This window comes from Filicampus tigris, chromosome 10 (assembly GCF_054856515.1).
Source record: "Filicampus tigris isolate MCC_2025a chromosome 10, RoL_Ftig_1.0, whole genome shotgun sequence".
Taxonomy (NCBI): domain Eukaryota; kingdom Metazoa; phylum Chordata; class Actinopteri; order Syngnathiformes; family Syngnathidae; genus Filicampus; species Filicampus tigris.
In genome coordinates, this window is record NC_141226.1 from 3,182,501 (window position 1) to 3,201,308 (window position 18,808).

Genomic DNA, 18,808 nt, shown 5'->3' on the forward strand with positions numbered 1-18,808 from the left:
CAGGGATGGCTTGAGAGGGTGCTGTCCAAGGGAGGGAAAACCAAAAATGCTCAGCTTTATAGAGGTTCTTTGAGCTATGCATTGTTTGGTCCCTCATCTAGAACCTGTTTCCCCTGGGTAACTCTAATGTAATTCTTTTATTTTGGTGGTCTTCATCTAACTGCGCACAACAGTGGGAGAAATGATGATGATGACGATATTGCTAATGTTTTTATTCATATAGTTTGCTGCTGAATACGTTGAAGGGATTGACAAGGGATTCCAAGTGGCACTTACAGCTGGAACATCAGTACAGTCTGCTGGAGAGACTGCAACTGGCGTTAGTATTGACCCCAGGTATCACTCATATTTGTGTCAGCTGTAACCTTTCTTCTTTTATTCTCTGGTCCATTGGTGTGTTTTCTGTTGGGATTTTTATTTTTCCTTGGAGTGTTAATTTGCAATAGAAACAATTGTTGTTTCAGCCTAGGTTATTTAACGAATGCACTTTGAAAATCTTCTGAAGGTCCAAATTAAGTTATTGTCTACAGTCGTGTTGCACGAAGTAGCGGTAGCAGTATCATACTGTGAATTTTAGCCGGCAAAAACGACAATACCATAATTCCCAAATACCGGTACTTCAGAGGCAAAAAAAAAAAAAAATCTGCGAAAGCGCTCCAACTCTGTGTCAGACGCTGCCGGCTCAAAGTGGTTGCACAATCGCACAGAAGGTGGAAGCCCATCTGTAAATACTTGTTCTGTAAATAAATAATTATCCGCGTCAGAATGTGTACTTTGCCACTTTGACTTCCATCTGACTCAACAATCACTATTTGCTTTTTAAAAAGGACTGTTTCAGCACATTTCAGCCGGCTTCGTCGTTCACCCCCATTCACAGGCGCTTGAATCTTATACACTATGTACCCACTCAGTGCATTTTGGGGGTGCGTTTTCATCCATGACTACATGTAGAATTATGAATACTGTTTAGTACTGTAGTAAAACACAATGTACAGTGAGTACGGAAAGTATTCAGACCCCTTTTTTTCACTTTGTGTCATTGCAGCCATTTGCCAAAATCAAAAAAGTTCGTTTTATTTCTCATTAATGTACACTCAGCACCCCATCTTGACAGAAAAAAATCTGAAATGTAGACATTTTTGCAAATTTATTAAAAAAGAAAAACTGAAATATATGGTCATCATAAGTATACACACCCTTGCAAAAAACCTTCATATTCAACTCACATTGCTGTTGTCCATTTCTTCTGATCTTCCATGAGATGGTTCTCCTCCTTTATTGGAGTCCAGCTGTGTTTAATTAAACTTATTTGGACTTGATTAGGAAAGGCACACACCTATCTATATAAGACCTTACAGCTCACAGTGAATGTCAGAACAAATGAGAATCATGAGGTCGAAGGAACTGCCCAAGGAGATCAGAGATCCGGCCAAGGTTACAAAAGAATTTCTGCAGCACTCAAGGTTCCTGAGAGCACAGTGGCCTCCATAATCCTCAATTGGAAGACGTTTGGGAAGACCACAACTCTTCCTCGACCTGGCCGTCCAGCCAAACTGGGCAATCGTCGGAGAATAGTTTTCTCAGTATTAGTGGTTGGGATGTCCAACATTTCCCATTAAGGCCTAAAGCACCTGGCTAAACATCTGTCTAAAGCCTAAGGTCGTCTTTGAAATCACCCTCTAAAACCCTTTTTTTCCCAAGAAATTCAACATCTACAAAATAATTCTCAGCCCCTGTAGCAGATAGCCACATCATTCCAAAAGAATTTGAGAGCTTAGACATGTGGCTTTCACGCAGCCCTGAGTTTATTATTATTTACTGTTTCAATCAAAAGTGTAAAAATAAAGTTGTCAGTGCAAGAGAAGCACTGTTTTTAATTATAAAAACGCCACACTCTATACTGTTCCCTAGTTCCACTAGGGAACGCTGAACTCTCCTCTCAGCATGTCAAACTATCTGTTTTATCATTGACAGATTGGTGGGATGCAGTGGGCCATTTGTACTGGAGGACTTTTCGCTGTCCTCTTCATCAACACTCCTGGAAATCCTGGAGGCCATTAAAAATCCCACGTAAGTGTCTTTATGAATAACTGTTGTGGGAGCATGCACAGTAATCAGATCAGGGCGACAAAGGTTTCCCATTTTCATTTACCACCTAAAATCCAAACGGGTGTGGGTGTGTGTGTGTGCGTGTAGGGGTGTGTGTGTGTGTGTGTGGGGGTGTGCGTGCGTGTGTGCGCGTGCGCGTGTGTGTGTGCGCGTGCGCGTGTGTGTGTGTGTGTGTATATACACAGTGCCCAGCATAAATGAATACACCCCAACAGGTTTGTAAGAACACCTTTAGTTTCCTTTCAGAATCAATATTTTGTATTCAATATTTTGTATGGGATACTATACTACAAAATACTCCCACAAATGTGGGCCATTGAATGCAAACAAGATTTGTTCATTTGTACACACAAAGAAAGTCATTTTCTTAACAAATTTATTCAAGACCATGTTGCACAAATAAGTAGACCCCGAAACAAACTTGTTCATTCAAGGCCTATCAGCGATGTTGCTGTCCATAAATGTCATGGAGATCATACAAAACACTAGATATATCGTTTTTGTTGCGGGCTGTATTAATTTTTTGCATTCATTAATTTGATTAAATTTAACATTTTGTAATTTCTACATTATATTATCAACCTTACTTTCATGTTATGAATTGAACACGTATTGTACAAAAAATATTTTGTCAAAGGTTGGAAATTGTTCCCATGTTCATTAGATATTTAATAAAATCTTAAAATTATTCAAGGGTGTGTACTCATATTTGCTGAGCACTGTATATGTGTGTGTGTGCATATATATTATGTATATACACGGTGTGTGTGTGTATATATATATATATATATATATATATATATATATATATATATATATATATATATCTTTATGTGTATATATATATATATATATATATATATATCTTTATGTGTATATATATATATATATATATATATATATCTTTATGTATATATATATATATATATATATATATATCTTTATGTATATATATATATATATATATATATCTTTATGTATATATATATATATATATATATATATATATATATATATATATATGTATATACATATGTATATACATATGTATATACATATGTATATACATAGACTTATGTATATAGACTTATGTATATACAGAGAGAGTCAAAATATATGTTGTTACAGCACTATATACATGACAATTTGATTTTTTTTGTGTGACTTCTTATTACATAGGACAGGTGTACTCCTGCTACCAGAACAGAGGGGCCTGCCATTCAACTGCTTTATCAGCGCTGAGGTCATCCACTGGTTAGTCACCAATGTTGAGGGTGTAACCACACAGAGCATGGCTGTTGATGTTATGCAGGTAAAAATCTGGCTGTGATCGAAATAATTTTGGTTGTTCCCTGTGTCATTATCGGTTCTCCAAATTCTAATAATTCTCCTTTCTTGTTTCATTTTCCATATGGAATAATGTCACCAAGTTTTAGACAGTGTGGTTATTAAATTCTATTTCAAAGTAAATTAATTAAATTGTGGGACAATTGTTAATGTTAAGTGTAAAGGAGGCACTCTGCTAACAATTGAACATTTGTTACCCCTAATGGTAGCTATGATTATCAGTGTCTAAACAAGACATGTGCATATGTAGAATGTAGTAGAAAAATAGATGGTGAAATCTGGTGGACATTAGCTGACAAACTGGAGCGGCAGCCGGCAGCGAAGTGACAATAAGTACTGTTTTTTTTCTCTTGGTTCTGTTCCGTTTTAATCAGCAACGTTGTTGCAATGTTAAAATGCACTGTTCGGAAAGAATCTGCTCAGGTACATGCATGTACATTTACAGTTCATAATCGTTCTGTAAATGCAGTAAATCTAAAAGTTTTCAACATAGATAGGTGTGGTTTATATAAGGGTGCGGCTTGTATAGAGTTTTTTCCCAAATTTTCTAAAAATACAGCGGGTGCGGCTTATATAACGGTGCGGCTTATAGCCCGGAAAATACAGTAATATTCTATGTAGAGTCAACACTGTTTTTATTTATTTGTTTATTTATTTAATTTGGCTGTTGGTTACTTTCTGTTAATAAACAAAGAGCTTACTTCCTTAAATCTCTGAATGCAATGTTTTTTAGCTAATAGTTGACTAACGGTTTAGCTCAGTTGTGCCCAAACTAGTCCGTCGCGGTGAGCAGTTGTGATGTCATTTTCAGCTGACAGTAGACAAAATGGCCTCCCCCAGAGATGGCTAAAAACGAGTGGATTAACACTTATTTCAAAAACGCAATATTTATCAGAATGCCCTGTTTCAACTAGTGGGACTTCTGGGAACATAATCTTGAAAAAAATATAAATATGCTTATGTACACCCCTTCACAACATGCAGTGACTCAATCACCTTTTTGTATTGTTTTGCTTAATTTTTTTTACTTAGCTGTAAATCGTAATAACTTGACTTTTTTCCCCCATCATTGTCTTGCCTCTATTATCTTTTACTTAATGTAAAATATTGCGATAAAATTGTATGCACGTATTGTATCTGCATTTCCCACCCTTACCAATCCATTCATCGTCTATTGTCACCCATTTATTGCGGTGGGATTGCTGAGTAATTTTCAGAAACGCTCTCAAACATAGTGCCTCCAATGAGTACTAAAGGTGCCTTGTGTCCCAGAACCCTGAAGTAGCCCACAATCTATAGTTGACAAAATAACAGTATGACCATTGAAACTTTTTCAAGAGATTTGTTTGCACCCCACCATGCATCTCACAGCAGCTCTTTTTTTCTGTTTTGTCTTCTTAGAAAATGCTTGAGGAGGGTTTGGTGGCCCATGCATCTGGAGATGCTATGCGAACCTTTGTTTATGGCTTCTACATCTACAGGATTGTGGCAGATAAGGATGGTGAATGGGTTAAAATCACTTTCGAAAGTGTGCACAATTTCTACAATTACATAGGTGATATAATTCCCTTTCTCATTCAGCAGGCCAGGCCTCACAGGTCCCCCCAACAGTGGCTTGCGGCTGGTCCACTGCAGGCTTGGAAGACTTTGCCCTGTTTCAGAGAAAATGGTTTGAGGTGGCCTTTGTGTTTGAGGAGCAACAACCATCTGACCTCCCAGCATTCCTCCTGCCCTGGCTGCCTAGCCGACCAGCCTCTTATGCAAGCAGGCATAGCTCTTTCAGTCGCAGCTTTGGAGGACGCAGCCAGTCAGCTGCACTGCTAGGTACATCCGGCCAATTCAGCCCATGTTGCAATTAAGAGAGCCTTTCTCTCATTTTGTTGGTACAGACTGTGCATTTGTAGCTATATAATACTCATTAATTTTCAAGTTTGGCTCTTCATTTGACCTAAAGTGACACTGTACTAATTTTGCCATTTTAGTTAGTTAAAATGTTAATATTTTGTCCGTAATGAATTTGATAATTTCATTAATTTTCATATATAATTAATACCTTTAACCCTTAGATGCATAAGTGGGTCAAAAATGACCCGGTGAGGTGGTTTTCTTTAAATATCTTTGTAATGAAAAATTGTTAGGATTTCATGTTCCAGGTATTCCTCCAAAAACATGTTTTTGATATCATGCCATTCGCATTTTTAATTTACCTTTTAAGAAATTACAGTTTTTGTATTACTACCCCAAGCTTCCATAAGTGGGTCAAAAATGACCCGCATGCATTTTCTATGGAATCCAAAGGGAACCATTGATTTTTATCAACTTTGGCTGTCAGAAATAAATTAACTGTGAACCACACAGACTATATCAAAAGTTTCACCCTTCAGGAAGACTGTTTCACGCAGCAAGAGCTGACATGTGAAAGTATTATCTTCATGTAATATCGTGTGTGTGTCTTTCATGATTGTTATCATTATTTATCAAAATGACACTACTTTATAAGTAGCTAACTAAGATCGCTAACATTAGTATATGCATTGTGTTAACGTTAGTGTGTGTGCGTGTCATTCATGATTGTTGTGTGAAAGAGTATGTCATTATTGTTTATCAACATATTAGCCTACTTCATAACTAGTGCATAAGCAAAAACGTTTTCTGGCCGTGCTGAGAAAGCAGGTGGTGCTGATGTATCATAACTAGCTAACACTAGAGTTAGTCAACATTACTATATGCAGTGTGTGTGGGTGGGTGTGATACAAGGAGGGGTGGGGGTGAGTATTTACTAATATAGCTACATATTGATATATTGGACACATTACTTTTACATTTCCTCATCCAATGTGTCATGGCTGCTAGATACAGAGCTGAAATTGTCCTACAGATGCTGGATGATGGAGACCAGTAACTGGGTTGGACTCTTGAGTCTGAAATTTCTGATGATGAGGACCCAGACTATTGTCCAGGTGGAAGTGGAAATACAACTGAACAGAATCAATTTGATTCAGAAAATGTCCCTTATGTGTCCTCTGAAGAAGAAAGTGTCCAAATCATGTCGAACAGAATGAGTCGGAAGGGCTCTTACTGGAGGGAGTTACCTCCCACCCAGTGCAGAACACAGAGCCACAACACTCTCAGAAGTCAGTCAGGGCCTGCACAAGGGCTTAGCACCACTGCCTCACCAAAAGATGCAATGCATGCATGGAGTTCTTTATCACTGATGATACAATACAAGAGGTGATGAAGTGCACAAACATGGAAGGATGTAGAGTAGCAACAGCTAGAGGAAAAGAATGGAAAAACGACCTTGGAAAAAAAAAAAAAAAAGATGAATTCATGACCTTCATTGGATTGACCCTGCTTGCAGGAAGTGAGAAGAACTGAGATGTATCAGTCCGTGAGCTATTTGGGAGTTCTCTACATATTCCCATGTACAAGGCCTCTATGGCTATTGGAAGATTTGCAGACATTCACCATACCTTGCGCTTGGATGATCAGAGGACCAGAGCCTTCTGACTGGAAACAGACCGTATGGCAGCCTTTCGCTGTATTTTATCACAGCAGGAACCATGCAAGCGCGATCGAGAGCCGCACAGGACAATCTCAGCGATACACCACCTGTTTCTCGTTCATTTATCTGACACAATTTACATTAGAATATACCCAGAACAGAATTTTAATAAACAAAATACCTTTATAAGACACTCGAGCAGCGAGTAATGATCTTTTTAGTCGTTTAAGTAATTGCCAGAGTGCAATAAAAAGTGTCGTGCGTACAAATGACTGCTCTCGTATAGTTCTAAATCAAAGCGGCGCTTGAACAACCCAGGTCATCGTCTACCACCAGAGGATTCGGGCAGGACTTGGCGCTCGTGAGAACGCAATCAAACACCAAGCAAAAACATTTTTAGAAATGAAGATGTTGAGGAGAAGTTTTTTTGTTGTTGTTGAAGAGAGCGATGTTGAACAGACAGGCCAAAAAGCAGAGAGCTTGAAGAGGGTGTTGTTTCGGTTGTGAAGAGTGCCTTTTTTTTTCTTGTTGAAAATGGCGGTTGAGGAAAGAGAGATGTTTCGGTTATTTCACTATACCTGTCTATTCCCTAGCTGCTACAGTTCCAGAGCAGAAGACAGTCACGCTGGATGTGGATGCTAATAATCGCCGGGGTCGAACTGAGTGGTGCACCTGTTATTACCACGGCAACTTCTCCCTGAATTCTGCCTTTGAGATCAAACTTCATTGGATGGCTGTCACTGCAGCAGTCCTCTTTGAGATGGTAAGTCTTTTTTAACCATGATGTTCTGTAGCATTTCTATATGGTTGCTATCCAATGTTGGGTTTTTTTTGCAAGAGCTTTATTGATATTTATTGCCTTTATATATATGAATTCATAACTTGACTTGACACAAGGAGGCTATACTCTGTCCGTCTGTCCATCCATCTGTAAGAGAATACTGTCCTCTTTCATGTCTGTTTCAATTTTTTCTTAGGTTCAAGGTTGGCACAGGAAAGCGGCATCCTGTGGTTTCTTATTGGTTCCTGTGTTGGAAGGTCCGTTCGCACTGACATCACACCTGTACGGAGATCCCCTGAGAGCTCAACTCTTCATTAGTCTCAATATTCATTGTCTGATGAAGAATGGTAGCGAAAACTTGTTTGAAGGTACAGTACACAATCCCAATATGAGCAATCCCAATACCACCGTTTTTTTTTCTTCATGTAAATTACTACATTTATTATATTTGTTCATCAAACAGGTTTTGAACCTGAGACTTACTGGGATCGGATGCAGCGCTTTCAAGAGGCCATTTTGTCCAGGTTCTTTTGTCTTTTTCTTGTTTTTGTTTTTGTTTTTTGCAGAGCTGGGCACCCCTTTTTGCCGTTCCAGCCGTGCCCCTCCACTAGGGTTGCCAACCGTCCCTTAAAAAACTGAATCGTCCCGTATTTAGAAATATAAGTACGTGTCTCGTATTGAGTTGTAAAGGGACGCACTTTGTCCCGTAATATCGTGAGAGTCAAAAATAGTCAAGTGTCAATGGAATTAATGAACAACAGTTGCCTTTATACGACAACTTACGGTAATGGTCCTAGGCCCTTGTCTGCTCTATGACCAATGAGGTGACAGCATATTCAAACACGGTATGACGATACCGAATCCGCTTATCTTATTGGTCGAGGTATATTTTTTTATTATACAGGCAGTCGATATACTACACTTTAATTATAAATATAGTAGAAAAACAGTAAAAAAAAAAATATTTATTTTTTCCCTTTGATGAAGATGAAGTGGATAAATGTGCGAAAAAAATGTTCTGCTGAACTGATTAAAGGTGGGCCTCAACTATGACATGTCTTGCTCAGCGTTTTACTCTGCAGTTGTCAAAGACAAACCGCTGTTCACTGCAGCAAGATCTCAGAGGAAATATAAATGGAAAAATAGGCTCCACATAATGTGGCATTGAGCTGTTCATAAGTTACAGGATGAATGTTCTTAAGTTAAGCAGGAAAGGTTTCCATTTGAGAGAGATTTATTTTGTTAAGTTAATTTTGTTAGTTTGTATTCAAGTAAATTTCTGGATACTAACTTTATGATGTGTTCATATCATTCAAAAATACGCATCTTATTCGACTCGGGTTTGAATAGTTAACAATTGTTTCACAGACAAAAAAAGAGCAAAAAATATCACGCCATGAAGGTTGAAGTGATTTTGGATTCGATCCGATACCAAGTCTGGACCAAATATCGCGATACCTATCTGATATTGATACCGGAAGTGACTTTTAATTTTTTTTTACAAAGCTGCAAACAAAGCCACGTGCACTGACACCAGTGGGAGGGTACACATTATCAGTTGAACCAAACTACTTGGAACTATTTTGTTATCACTTCCATGTCATCTTGTCAACAGTGGCGTGGACTCCATGCAGTGCCTACAAGTCGTGGGCCTTCACCCTGATCGTTCTTCATTGAATCAAATGCGTTTACAAAGTTCTGGTGGGCGGTACCAGAGCCAGCAGACTGTTTCTGCCAAGGCAGAAAGCTCTTTGCCCTTGGCAACACATAGCAAAAAAGCTGATTGGATGACAATACAACCTTCTAAATTATGGATTAATAAATAGATTATACAGTAATATGAATTAATTGCAGATATCAATACTCTAGCTTGAGGATCCATACTTAAAATTGAACACTCTGGATCGGAATATCAATATTTTGGTATCGATCTGCCCATCCCTAGTTGAAGGCAGTCAGGTCGGCCGTCCCTGCCAAGGGTCCCTTATTTATTCATCCGGGAGTTGGCAACCCTACCCTCCACCCTTGACCTGGGTACCCTTCGGCCGCGACCCTCCGGCCTTATTTATAAACATTGTCGGCCCCGGACCCCGTTCTGTCCCCCAGCCCCCATAAAAAAGCATCCGTGCATGACGTCGCCGTGGGATGGATGCTAACAGCAGAGGTTTATTTAAAGCTCATTAGCTGGCTAATTAAGGGCTGTCCGGTCCCTGTACCACCGATGTCAGAGTTTGATCCGCGTTGCCGGCAGTAAGTCGGATTCGTTTCCAGTGAGGGTTGAACTCCGCCAAGGCTGCTCTGTTCATAACTTTTATTATGATTTATTATGATTACTATTATTATTATTATTATTATTATTATTATTATTATTATTAGGGCCCGAGCAGCGACCGACATCGATTAGGATTTTACCATGTACCTACCATGTACCAGTGTCTCTGGCCTCTTGATGTAGGCATAAAAGACGTCCAATATTTATTCTCTCTTGTGTGACAAATACTCCACATATACCACAAGAATGGGGCAGAGGCATGATTCAAATCTCCAGTGATTCGGAGCAGGGCATTTGGATGCTTGGGATACATTACAGGCTGCATTGCTGTCAGCAGAGCGGGAATACACCATCACTATGACCACGTGACTGACTCCTATGGCATGTAGTAATGTCTCGTGCTAACTGCTAGCAGCTCAATGTTTTTACTACAAAAACGTAGTCCTTCATCGTTTTGTGCCCCGGATTGCACCATCTGTTGTTTACCAACACAGCAAGTCCTGCTGCTTTCCTCTTACCGCTCTCCATGTTCTTTTCAGCTTGACTTGCCCACTTGTGAAATCTGTGGCAGAACACTGCAAGTGTGCAGTGGAGACTTACACAGTTCAGTTGGGCCCATCCCAATTGGTTGGTGCCGGTTGTAATGGAGAAGCAACAGAGGCCAGGCTCAAGCCAAGTGCATTATCATAATACAGTATGAAATTTCCTATCAATAGAAAATTACCTTTAAGCATAAACATAAAATTAAATGGTGTGGGGCAACTACGATTCACTTTTATCATAGTGCCACATGTGCAATTACAATAAAGGCATTTCGATTTGGATGTATATAGCCTTATGACAAAAGTCTTGTAAGTTTTAGAACTTCTTAATAAAATGTCTAACATTACTTCCTCAATATTTTTACAGATTTGGGTTTGTACTCGACAAGTTTACTGCTTCAGCTTTTAATTTCCCATTGGAGAAGAGGCCCCAGTACATCCATGTAACAGGTTGGTCCTGCAACCTAGACATAAAGAATGGATATATTTTCTGTAAAAATAAAGCTGCATTCCGCCCCTTTCCTTTCAGGCACTGTTCTGTTACAACTGCCCTACGCCAAAAGAAAGTATACGAGCGGGCAACAGCGTCGACGCAGGAACTCCACCACATCCAACAGCCAGCTTTCATTCAGTGGTGAAGATCGGATTGGCTTCTATTGGGCCTACAACACAATGTTGACAAAAGCCTGGAGGACTGGTGTTCTGGGTGACGAGAGGCTGGCTGACCGCCTGCTGAGAGACTTTACAGATTTCTGTGCCAATAAAGACAACAGACTGCTGAGTTTCTGGAACAGTTGCCTGGATAAAATTAATACCAGTGCACCCTAAAGGCAGCAACTGCAGTTTCTTGTTTCAGTGCAATTTTAAATGCCTGATTGCTAAATTTGTTAGCATCACATTGTTTCCGAACAGGCAAATTCTTTGGAATCACTGAGCATTATTACCATTATTTGCTTCGGACAGGCTGGCTGACTACCTGCTGAGAGACTTTACAGACTTCTGGGCCAATAAAGACATCAGACTGCTGAACATCTGGAACAGTTGCCTGGAGAAAATTAATACCAGCGCATCCAAAAGGCAGCAACTGTAGTTTCATGTTTCAGTGTTATTTTAAATGCCTGATTTGTTTGCATCACATTGTTTCTGTCAGGGAAGTCCACTCGGAAGACCGAGACAAGCCTTGTTAGAGGACTGTAAAAATCAACTCAGACCAGCCAAGATTTACTTTTTTTTGCGCGGGACAGCGGAGGCCACTCGAGGTGGTTGCTCCTCCAGTCTGTCAGCCTCCGTGCCCCCCTCGTTCTCCTTTTATTGAGTTCAAGCAACATACATTCCGAGAAACAGACACATGACAATAGAGGTACTTCCTCTTTGTCTGCACTTTTGCAACTGTTAGTGGTTTAACCGTCAACTGCTGAGAGCATCCCGTTTCACAATTTTACTCAGCACTCATTTTTTAATGCTGACAGAAACTTCACACAACACGTCACAACAGGCGTATCAAAGAAATAAACTTTTAAACGTGTTATTAATGTAATTGTTGATTTCTCTCACAGTTTCCAAACAGTCAATTCTTTGGACTCACTGACCATTATACCACCATTATTACCATTATGGTTGCCTCGGGGAGTTGATTATCACTTTGAAACCATATTAATCTCCTCATGATTGAACAATATTGCTTTAGGGCTGTTGAAAGTAATGCATTAATAGCGTGTTAACCTAATTCCCTTTAACACCACTATTTTAATTTACCTTTATGTAACCAAGGTAACAAATCCCAGCAGCCGGCGTTTTGTGTGTATTACTTCCACAACAAAAAGTATTGCAGTCACGTGGGACAGTTGGCCAATCATACTCTCAGAGCGCATACCAAAGTATAGAACATCTAATCAAACCACAAGTGTCATTACTATGAAAGTAGATAAATGTCACTTACTTCCCTTTTATTTTATTTTATTTCCCTTTTCGCTCGCCAATGTTGTCGCCTATTGCAGAGGGGGTGGAATGTGGAGAATTCTTGTCGTCTAGGAAGTCAAGTCAAATTTATTTGTATAGCCCTTAATCACATGAAAGTCTCAACGGGCTTCACATGTCCAGAGCTAATAACATATTAACGAGATCTCCTGATCTTAATCCCCAGGAGGTCAAGACAAAAAAAAACATCTGGGGAAAAATGAGAAACCTTGAGAAGGGACCACAGATGGGGGAATCCCACTTCCAGGATGATCAGGCTGCAATGGAAACCGAGTGGACAACATTTAACACATATTATGATACAATGTCGGTTAAAATAATGTGAAAGTCAATCAAATGAAGTGCTGCAGGTAGACGTCTTCGGTGAAGTGGGTCCCTGCCCAGTTGGTCAATGTAGAAATCTCCTTAGCAGCGCCTCCGAGGATGTGGTCAACCTCCGATCTTGTAGCGGTCAATTGTTGTGGGATCAAAACAGCAACCTCCAATCCGTTCATCATCACTTAATTCCCAAGCCTGGGAAAAGGGGGCAGAGAAAAGAATCGAAGCGGCAATAAAGAGGCCAACAAATAGTTCAACTAAATGCAAACATATGCAAATAAGTCTTTAGTCGTGGTTTAAACATTTCTACTGAGGTAGTGCCTCTAATATCCATGGGTAGGGCATTCCAAAGCCCCGGTGCCCGAATAGAAAACGCTCTAGAACCTGCAGACTTCTTTTTGGCTCGCGGGATCACTAAAAGGCCGGCATTTTGTCTCCTTCTTCACCATGACAGACCGATAAGAGTCCGCATCACAGCAGCTTTATCGAACAACAGGACGGATTTGCCGTTCCAATGTAAAATCACTGTCCAATTTAAAACTCAAGTTTGATACTGTTGTCTTTAGATATGAAGCCAGGGTGCCCAGGTCAACAGGGTGGGATGTAGAAGGGCCACTGGGCTCGCACACCACAACTTCTGTTTTGTTTTTAATGAAATTTAATTAATTTTGTGACATCCAGGCTTTGATGTCATCTAGACAGGACAAAAGTGGTCTTAAGGAGAAAGTGTCTTTTTTGCTCAGCTGGACATAGATTTGACAGTCATCCGCATAGCAGTGGAAGGAATTATCTTGTTTTCGAAGGATGGAACCCAGGGGCAGCAAATACAATGAGAACAGCAAGGGCCCCAAAATCATCATCATCATCATTGTTTTCTCTTGTTTCTCTTTTAAGTTGTCGTGTTACTGTGTGATATAAATCCCACCGAATCTGAAATAAATAAATCAAAAGTGAAATCAAAAACATTATTGGCACAGGGACATCAATCTAGATCCTGTAAATATTAATGAATGTCATGGCATTGAACTGTTGTGTACATTTTGTTCATTATGTTTTCATTTTTAAGAATTTCTTTGTTGTTGTTTTTTTGTGTGTTTGTTTTTGTTTTCATTTGTTTTTACCGCTGTAGGAGCTACTGCAGCTTGGATGTCCAGTAGCTTGAAACGTGCATGAACTGTAGAACTTTTTAAAAAGGTTTGCAGTTCCCTCTTATGGTTATTGGCAAAAGTGATTGTCATTTTCAAGAGTGCAGAATACTACAATACGGTTCAATGGGTGACAGAAGAGCAAAGAAGTAAAGTAAATGGTATTTTTCTCACCAGAAAAGCTGTGTTGAAACTGTATCTCCTTTTCCCAATAACTTCGGCCATTCTTCATATCATCCAGTAAGGATGAAAGTTTTAAACTCCCACAGCTGCTATTTAACCTGCGGAATAAGATAAATTAACATTAACAACTTGACTTTATATTCTCTTGAGAAATTTTAGGGCTTGACGTTTCAATTTTTATTCATCATCTAGACCAGGGATGACTCAATTTTGTCTCTGGCCGAATTATAGTTATAGTTTCTCTATGAAGGGCAACTGTGAAACCATATACTGTAAAAGTGCAAATGCCTCATAATTTTGGATAGACACAACAAATTGATGGCTAACTAGTATTGAAATCAATTGTTAACTAAAATAGTTTGCTCACGGAGGTTGGTAAGTTATTATTTTATTTTATATGGCGGGATGGATCAGGTCCCCTGACCTTGAGTATAACAAATGTGAGCGATCATTCGGCCAATGTCAGTAATTGGTAATAATAACAACATACATTTAAATGTAATTTGAGCATATTTGTTATTTCAGAAGTGTGTATCAAACTGGTAGCCCTTCGCAGTAATAAGTATCCAAGAAGTAGCTCTCAGTTTCAAAATGTTCGTGACTCCTGATCTAGACAAAGCAATATTTGTAACATTGTTAAGGATGAAATGTATGTGCATTGTTTGCGACTATGATTGAGAGCAGCACGTAAATCAGGTGTATCACATGTAAATATGTGATCATGTGAACAGAATAGTTCTACTATCAATACATTAAACAACAGTATATACATCAATACAGTAATTGTATCAAATCAAATTTTATTTATATCGCACTTTTCATACAAACAAATGCAACCCAAAGTGCTTTACAATTTTAAAAAAAAACATCCAAAATGCAACATAAAAGAAGACTTGCTCCCTCCCAGCATACACATACACATATCCACACACGCACACGCACGCACACGCACACGCACACCCCCACCTAGACAAAAAAAGTTCGGAATGTTCCAGCTGCTTTCGCTCCCCTTTCCCTTAGAGCTGGAGAACCTTTGTAATCAGGAACTCCTAAGAAAATAAAAAGAGAGGAGGCGCAGGAGCCGGGCAGAGGGTTTTAGGAACTGTAATTTTACACTTCCCTGCGCTCTCCTTGCAAGTAAAAAGACAATATAGTGATGAGTGTCTTCTCTCCTCATTGTGTGGGTTGTTTACTAATGTCTCACTTGGTGTGAACCTGACAACAGTGTTATATGTATCCAGCATTATTGGTATGGAGGGGATTGTGCTATAGAAAGCATAGTGTTATATACATGACATGATAAAGGAAATGCAGGAGTGCAGAGAGGAAGTGGAGAAAAAGTCCATTTACAGTGCACTATGAAATATTATGTGAACAACTCAAATCATACAATAAAACAATCAAACAGGCAAGAACATCCTATTTCTCAACTCTCATCACAGTTAATAAAAATAACCCCATGTTTCTTTTCGTCAACTTTAATCTTTTAACCAGCTCTGATTTTAAAAAGTCCCCACAGACACCATCAGACGCTCTCAGTGAGGACTTTGCAGACCACTTCAGAAGTAAAATCGATGACATAAGATCCACTCTTTTAGCTCATCAAAATGAAAGTTTTAATCAACCTGGACAGTCATTTTTACTTGACACTATGGAGTAAGATCGCTGTCAAAAAGGCATATCCGTGATTTGAAGATTCGTACCCGTAATAGTAATAGTAATAATAAGTACAAATAAAAATTGTGAGGGTTTGACTTCTTTTCTTGAGAGTACGAATCAAAATTGTGATGGTTTGAATTTTTTTTTTTGTGAGTACGAATCAAAATTGTGAGGGTTTGATTTCTTTTCTTGTGAGTACGAATAAAAACGGAGTGCCATTGTTTTGTGAATACAACTCTCGCTTCTACGACTACGAATCTTCTCTACACATGAATTGCCAGTTTAGGACGAATCACTTTTGTGAGGACGAATCTGCACAACATGCAAATTAGGATGACGTCACGCAGAACACAGGCAAGTCCCAAGGGGAGCTAATCGATCCGCGATTCCTCTCCCCGCGCATGCGTGGATAAGAAAACAAAGATGCGAACGCGAGCGGATCAGACGTCGCTTCCAGCGGCTCAGGAGACGCATCTTCACAGCAGGTAAAGACAGCAACGTGTATATTCAATTTATTAATATGTATTTCATAGGGTCGTTCTGTCTCAAATAATATTAGCTTTGGACTCAGGCTTACGGTGATAGATTGCAATCTAATGATGCGTTTCACTGTTAGCATTAGTACTTGGCTAATGTAGCTCTGTTTTCAACGTATCTGTCACCATACTGTAGTTTAGTCACTTGTACCCACAATTCATCACGTTAACAAAAATGTATGTATTGTATGGATGCTGTTATAATAGCTCTTGCTAAATTGGGCGCTCCATTTTAATAATTTAAATAGTCTCACAGAACTCCAAAAAACAAGGACATTATAGTGTGTTAACGAAAAAAACTTGAGCAAAATGTCCCATAATTTGTTTCTACTTTGTAGACATGTCACTGAGTCCGATTGTCTTTGAGCTATCTTGAATAGAAATGTAGTGACACGAAAGGGCAGTGAGGTTTTATAAATATTTTATAAAATTGTATTGTATATTCTAACAAATGATTGATTTTATATGAACAAAAAAAGCAAATCATTATATATCAGTACACATTAACCAATTTAATACAGTTTACAATGCTGTACTGCTAAAATATTATTGACTGTCAGGATATTTATTTTGAAGGTTTCATGCACAAGCCAACAAAGTTGTGCAACTTTTAATTGAAAATATTAGTTTCAATGCAATTTTTTTTTCTTTTATAGTAGTAGCAACAATATGGCTCATGTCATGGCTGAAGAACAGTAGCAGTATTGATTCGATAAAAAAGACGAGGGTAACACTAATTCATTTTCTTTTCAACGTACAGCATATTGTCTATGTCCTGTGAAAAACACTTATGTCCAATTTTTGAATTTTTTAAAATTTGCATGTTAATGCAATGTCTCTAAAGCGGAAACACTATTCACGTAAAAATAAGAAAATTTAAAAAAATGTAGATAAGTGTTTTTCACATGACAGCGACGATATGCAGCTAACAATATACATTTTTAATTCACAGCCACATTTATCGATGTTATCATTTAGTTGAATAATTAGAAGATTGCAATCTATCGCCGTAAGCCTGACTCCAAAGCTATTATTTGAGACTTTATGAAATACAAATTAATAAATTGGATATACACATTGCTGACTTTACCTGCTGTGAAGATACGTCTCCTGAGTCGCTGGAAGCGCCGTCCGATCCGCTCGCATTCGCCATCTTTGTTTTCTTATCTACGCATGCGCGGGGAGAGGAATCGCGGATTGATTAGCTCCCCTTGGGACTTGCCTGTGTTCTGCGTGACGTCATCCTAATTTGCATAAACCTCACAATGTGTGCAGAACCTGGGCGTCATTTTTGACTCTGAGCTCAGTTTTATTCCTCATGTTCCTCAAAATGTAACTGAGATGGGTTTTTATCATCTTCAGACCATAGCCAGAGTCCGCCCGTTTCTCTCTCAGGCTAACACTGAGGTGCTGATGCATGCTTTTATTTCCTGTCTTTAGATTATTGTAATGCCCCGCTCTCTGGCCTCCCCAATAAGTGTATTGCCACTTTACAATTACTCCAGAACTCAGCTGCACGGGTGCTGGCGAGGACCAGAATGCAGGAGCACATTACACCAGTTTTAAAATCTCTGCATTGCCTCCCCATGTGCTTCAGGATTGATTTTAAGGTGCTTTTATTAGTTTTTAAATGTCTTAACGGTCTTCGGCCATCTTATTTATCAGACCTGCTTTTTGTCATATCATCCCTCACAGAACCTTTTAATTATTCCTAGGGTGAGAACCAGAACACACGGTGAGGCTGCATTCAGCCATTGTGGTCCCCGGCTTTGGAATAGTCTGCCAGAAGACATCCAGTCCACAGAGACTGTTGATATTTGCAAAGGGATGTTCAAGACATACTTTTTTAGTTTGGCCTTTGAATAATTGCTCTTACTCTTTTTGTTTTGGACTTCTTACTGTTTTTTAATTCTTACCTTCATTTATTGTTTTGTTTTTAATTTCATTGTTTTCTGTTTTTAGTTTTCTAGCTTTTAGTTCCAGTGTTTCCTCATGGGGGTTCTCGGCGCTGGGAGGTGTGGCTGCCTTTCTCATGGGCGGCGTCCTCCTGGAGGCTTCCTTGGGTCCGGGTGACCGAGGGCCTCTGCACAATGTGTAGGGTTTACCCCGGTTAATCTGAGCCGTGGGTCTCTGAGATGGTGGCGCTCCCTGTGGCCGTGGACTGTCATTCCTCTCAGCGTGGATGAGCTCCCCCTAGCTACTCTTTGCTTATATGGTTTCTCTGTGCCTTGTCATGTCTTGTCATAGTTCTTTATATGCAATCTTATTTCCCTCATAATCTTATCACAATGACTCAACCTCAAGGTCGTTTTATTGTTAGACCTATAATCTGCAAAAACATGCATGGTAAATTGAGTGGACAGTCTAAATTGCCCCTAGGTGTGTTGTGAGTGCGGTTGTACGGATAGATAGATAGATAGATACATATAGATAT

The 18,808-nt window shown here is 39.2% G+C and overlaps 1 protein-coding gene and 1 pseudogene across 5 annotated transcripts in view; both read left to right on the forward strand.

Moving 5' to 3' along the window:
- The window catches only part of depdc5 (DEP domain containing 5, GATOR1 subcomplex subunit), a 102,225-nt gene extending 86,897 nt beyond the window's left edge, over positions 1-15,328 (forward strand). For 4 of the 5 annotated variants that reach the window (XM_086043029.1, XM_086043030.1, XM_086043033.1 and 1 more), the window contains 10 exons: positions 224-336; positions 1,975-2,070; positions 3,289-3,421; positions 4,858-4,957; positions 5,038-5,280; positions 7,555-7,724; positions 7,939-8,110; positions 8,206-8,266; positions 10,924-11,006; positions 11,086-15,328. In XM_086043029.1, the coding sequence (XP_085899155.1) occupies positions 224-336; positions 1,975-2,070; positions 3,289-3,421; positions 4,858-4,957; positions 5,038-5,280; positions 7,555-7,724; positions 7,939-8,110; positions 8,206-8,266; positions 10,924-11,006; positions 11,086-11,384 (1,470 nt within the window). In that variant the 3' untranslated portion in view covers positions 11,385-15,328. The remainder of the gene's footprint in view (positions 1-223; positions 337-1,974; positions 2,071-3,288; positions 3,422-4,857; positions 4,958-5,037; positions 5,281-7,554; positions 7,725-7,938; positions 8,111-8,205; positions 8,267-10,923; positions 11,007-11,085) is intronic. The other variant, XM_086043031.1, reaches the window with a different exon arrangement.
- Positions 6,299-7,534, forward strand: LOC147140404 (uncharacterized; annotated as a pseudogene).
- Positions 15,329-18,808: the final 3,480 nt, after the last annotated feature.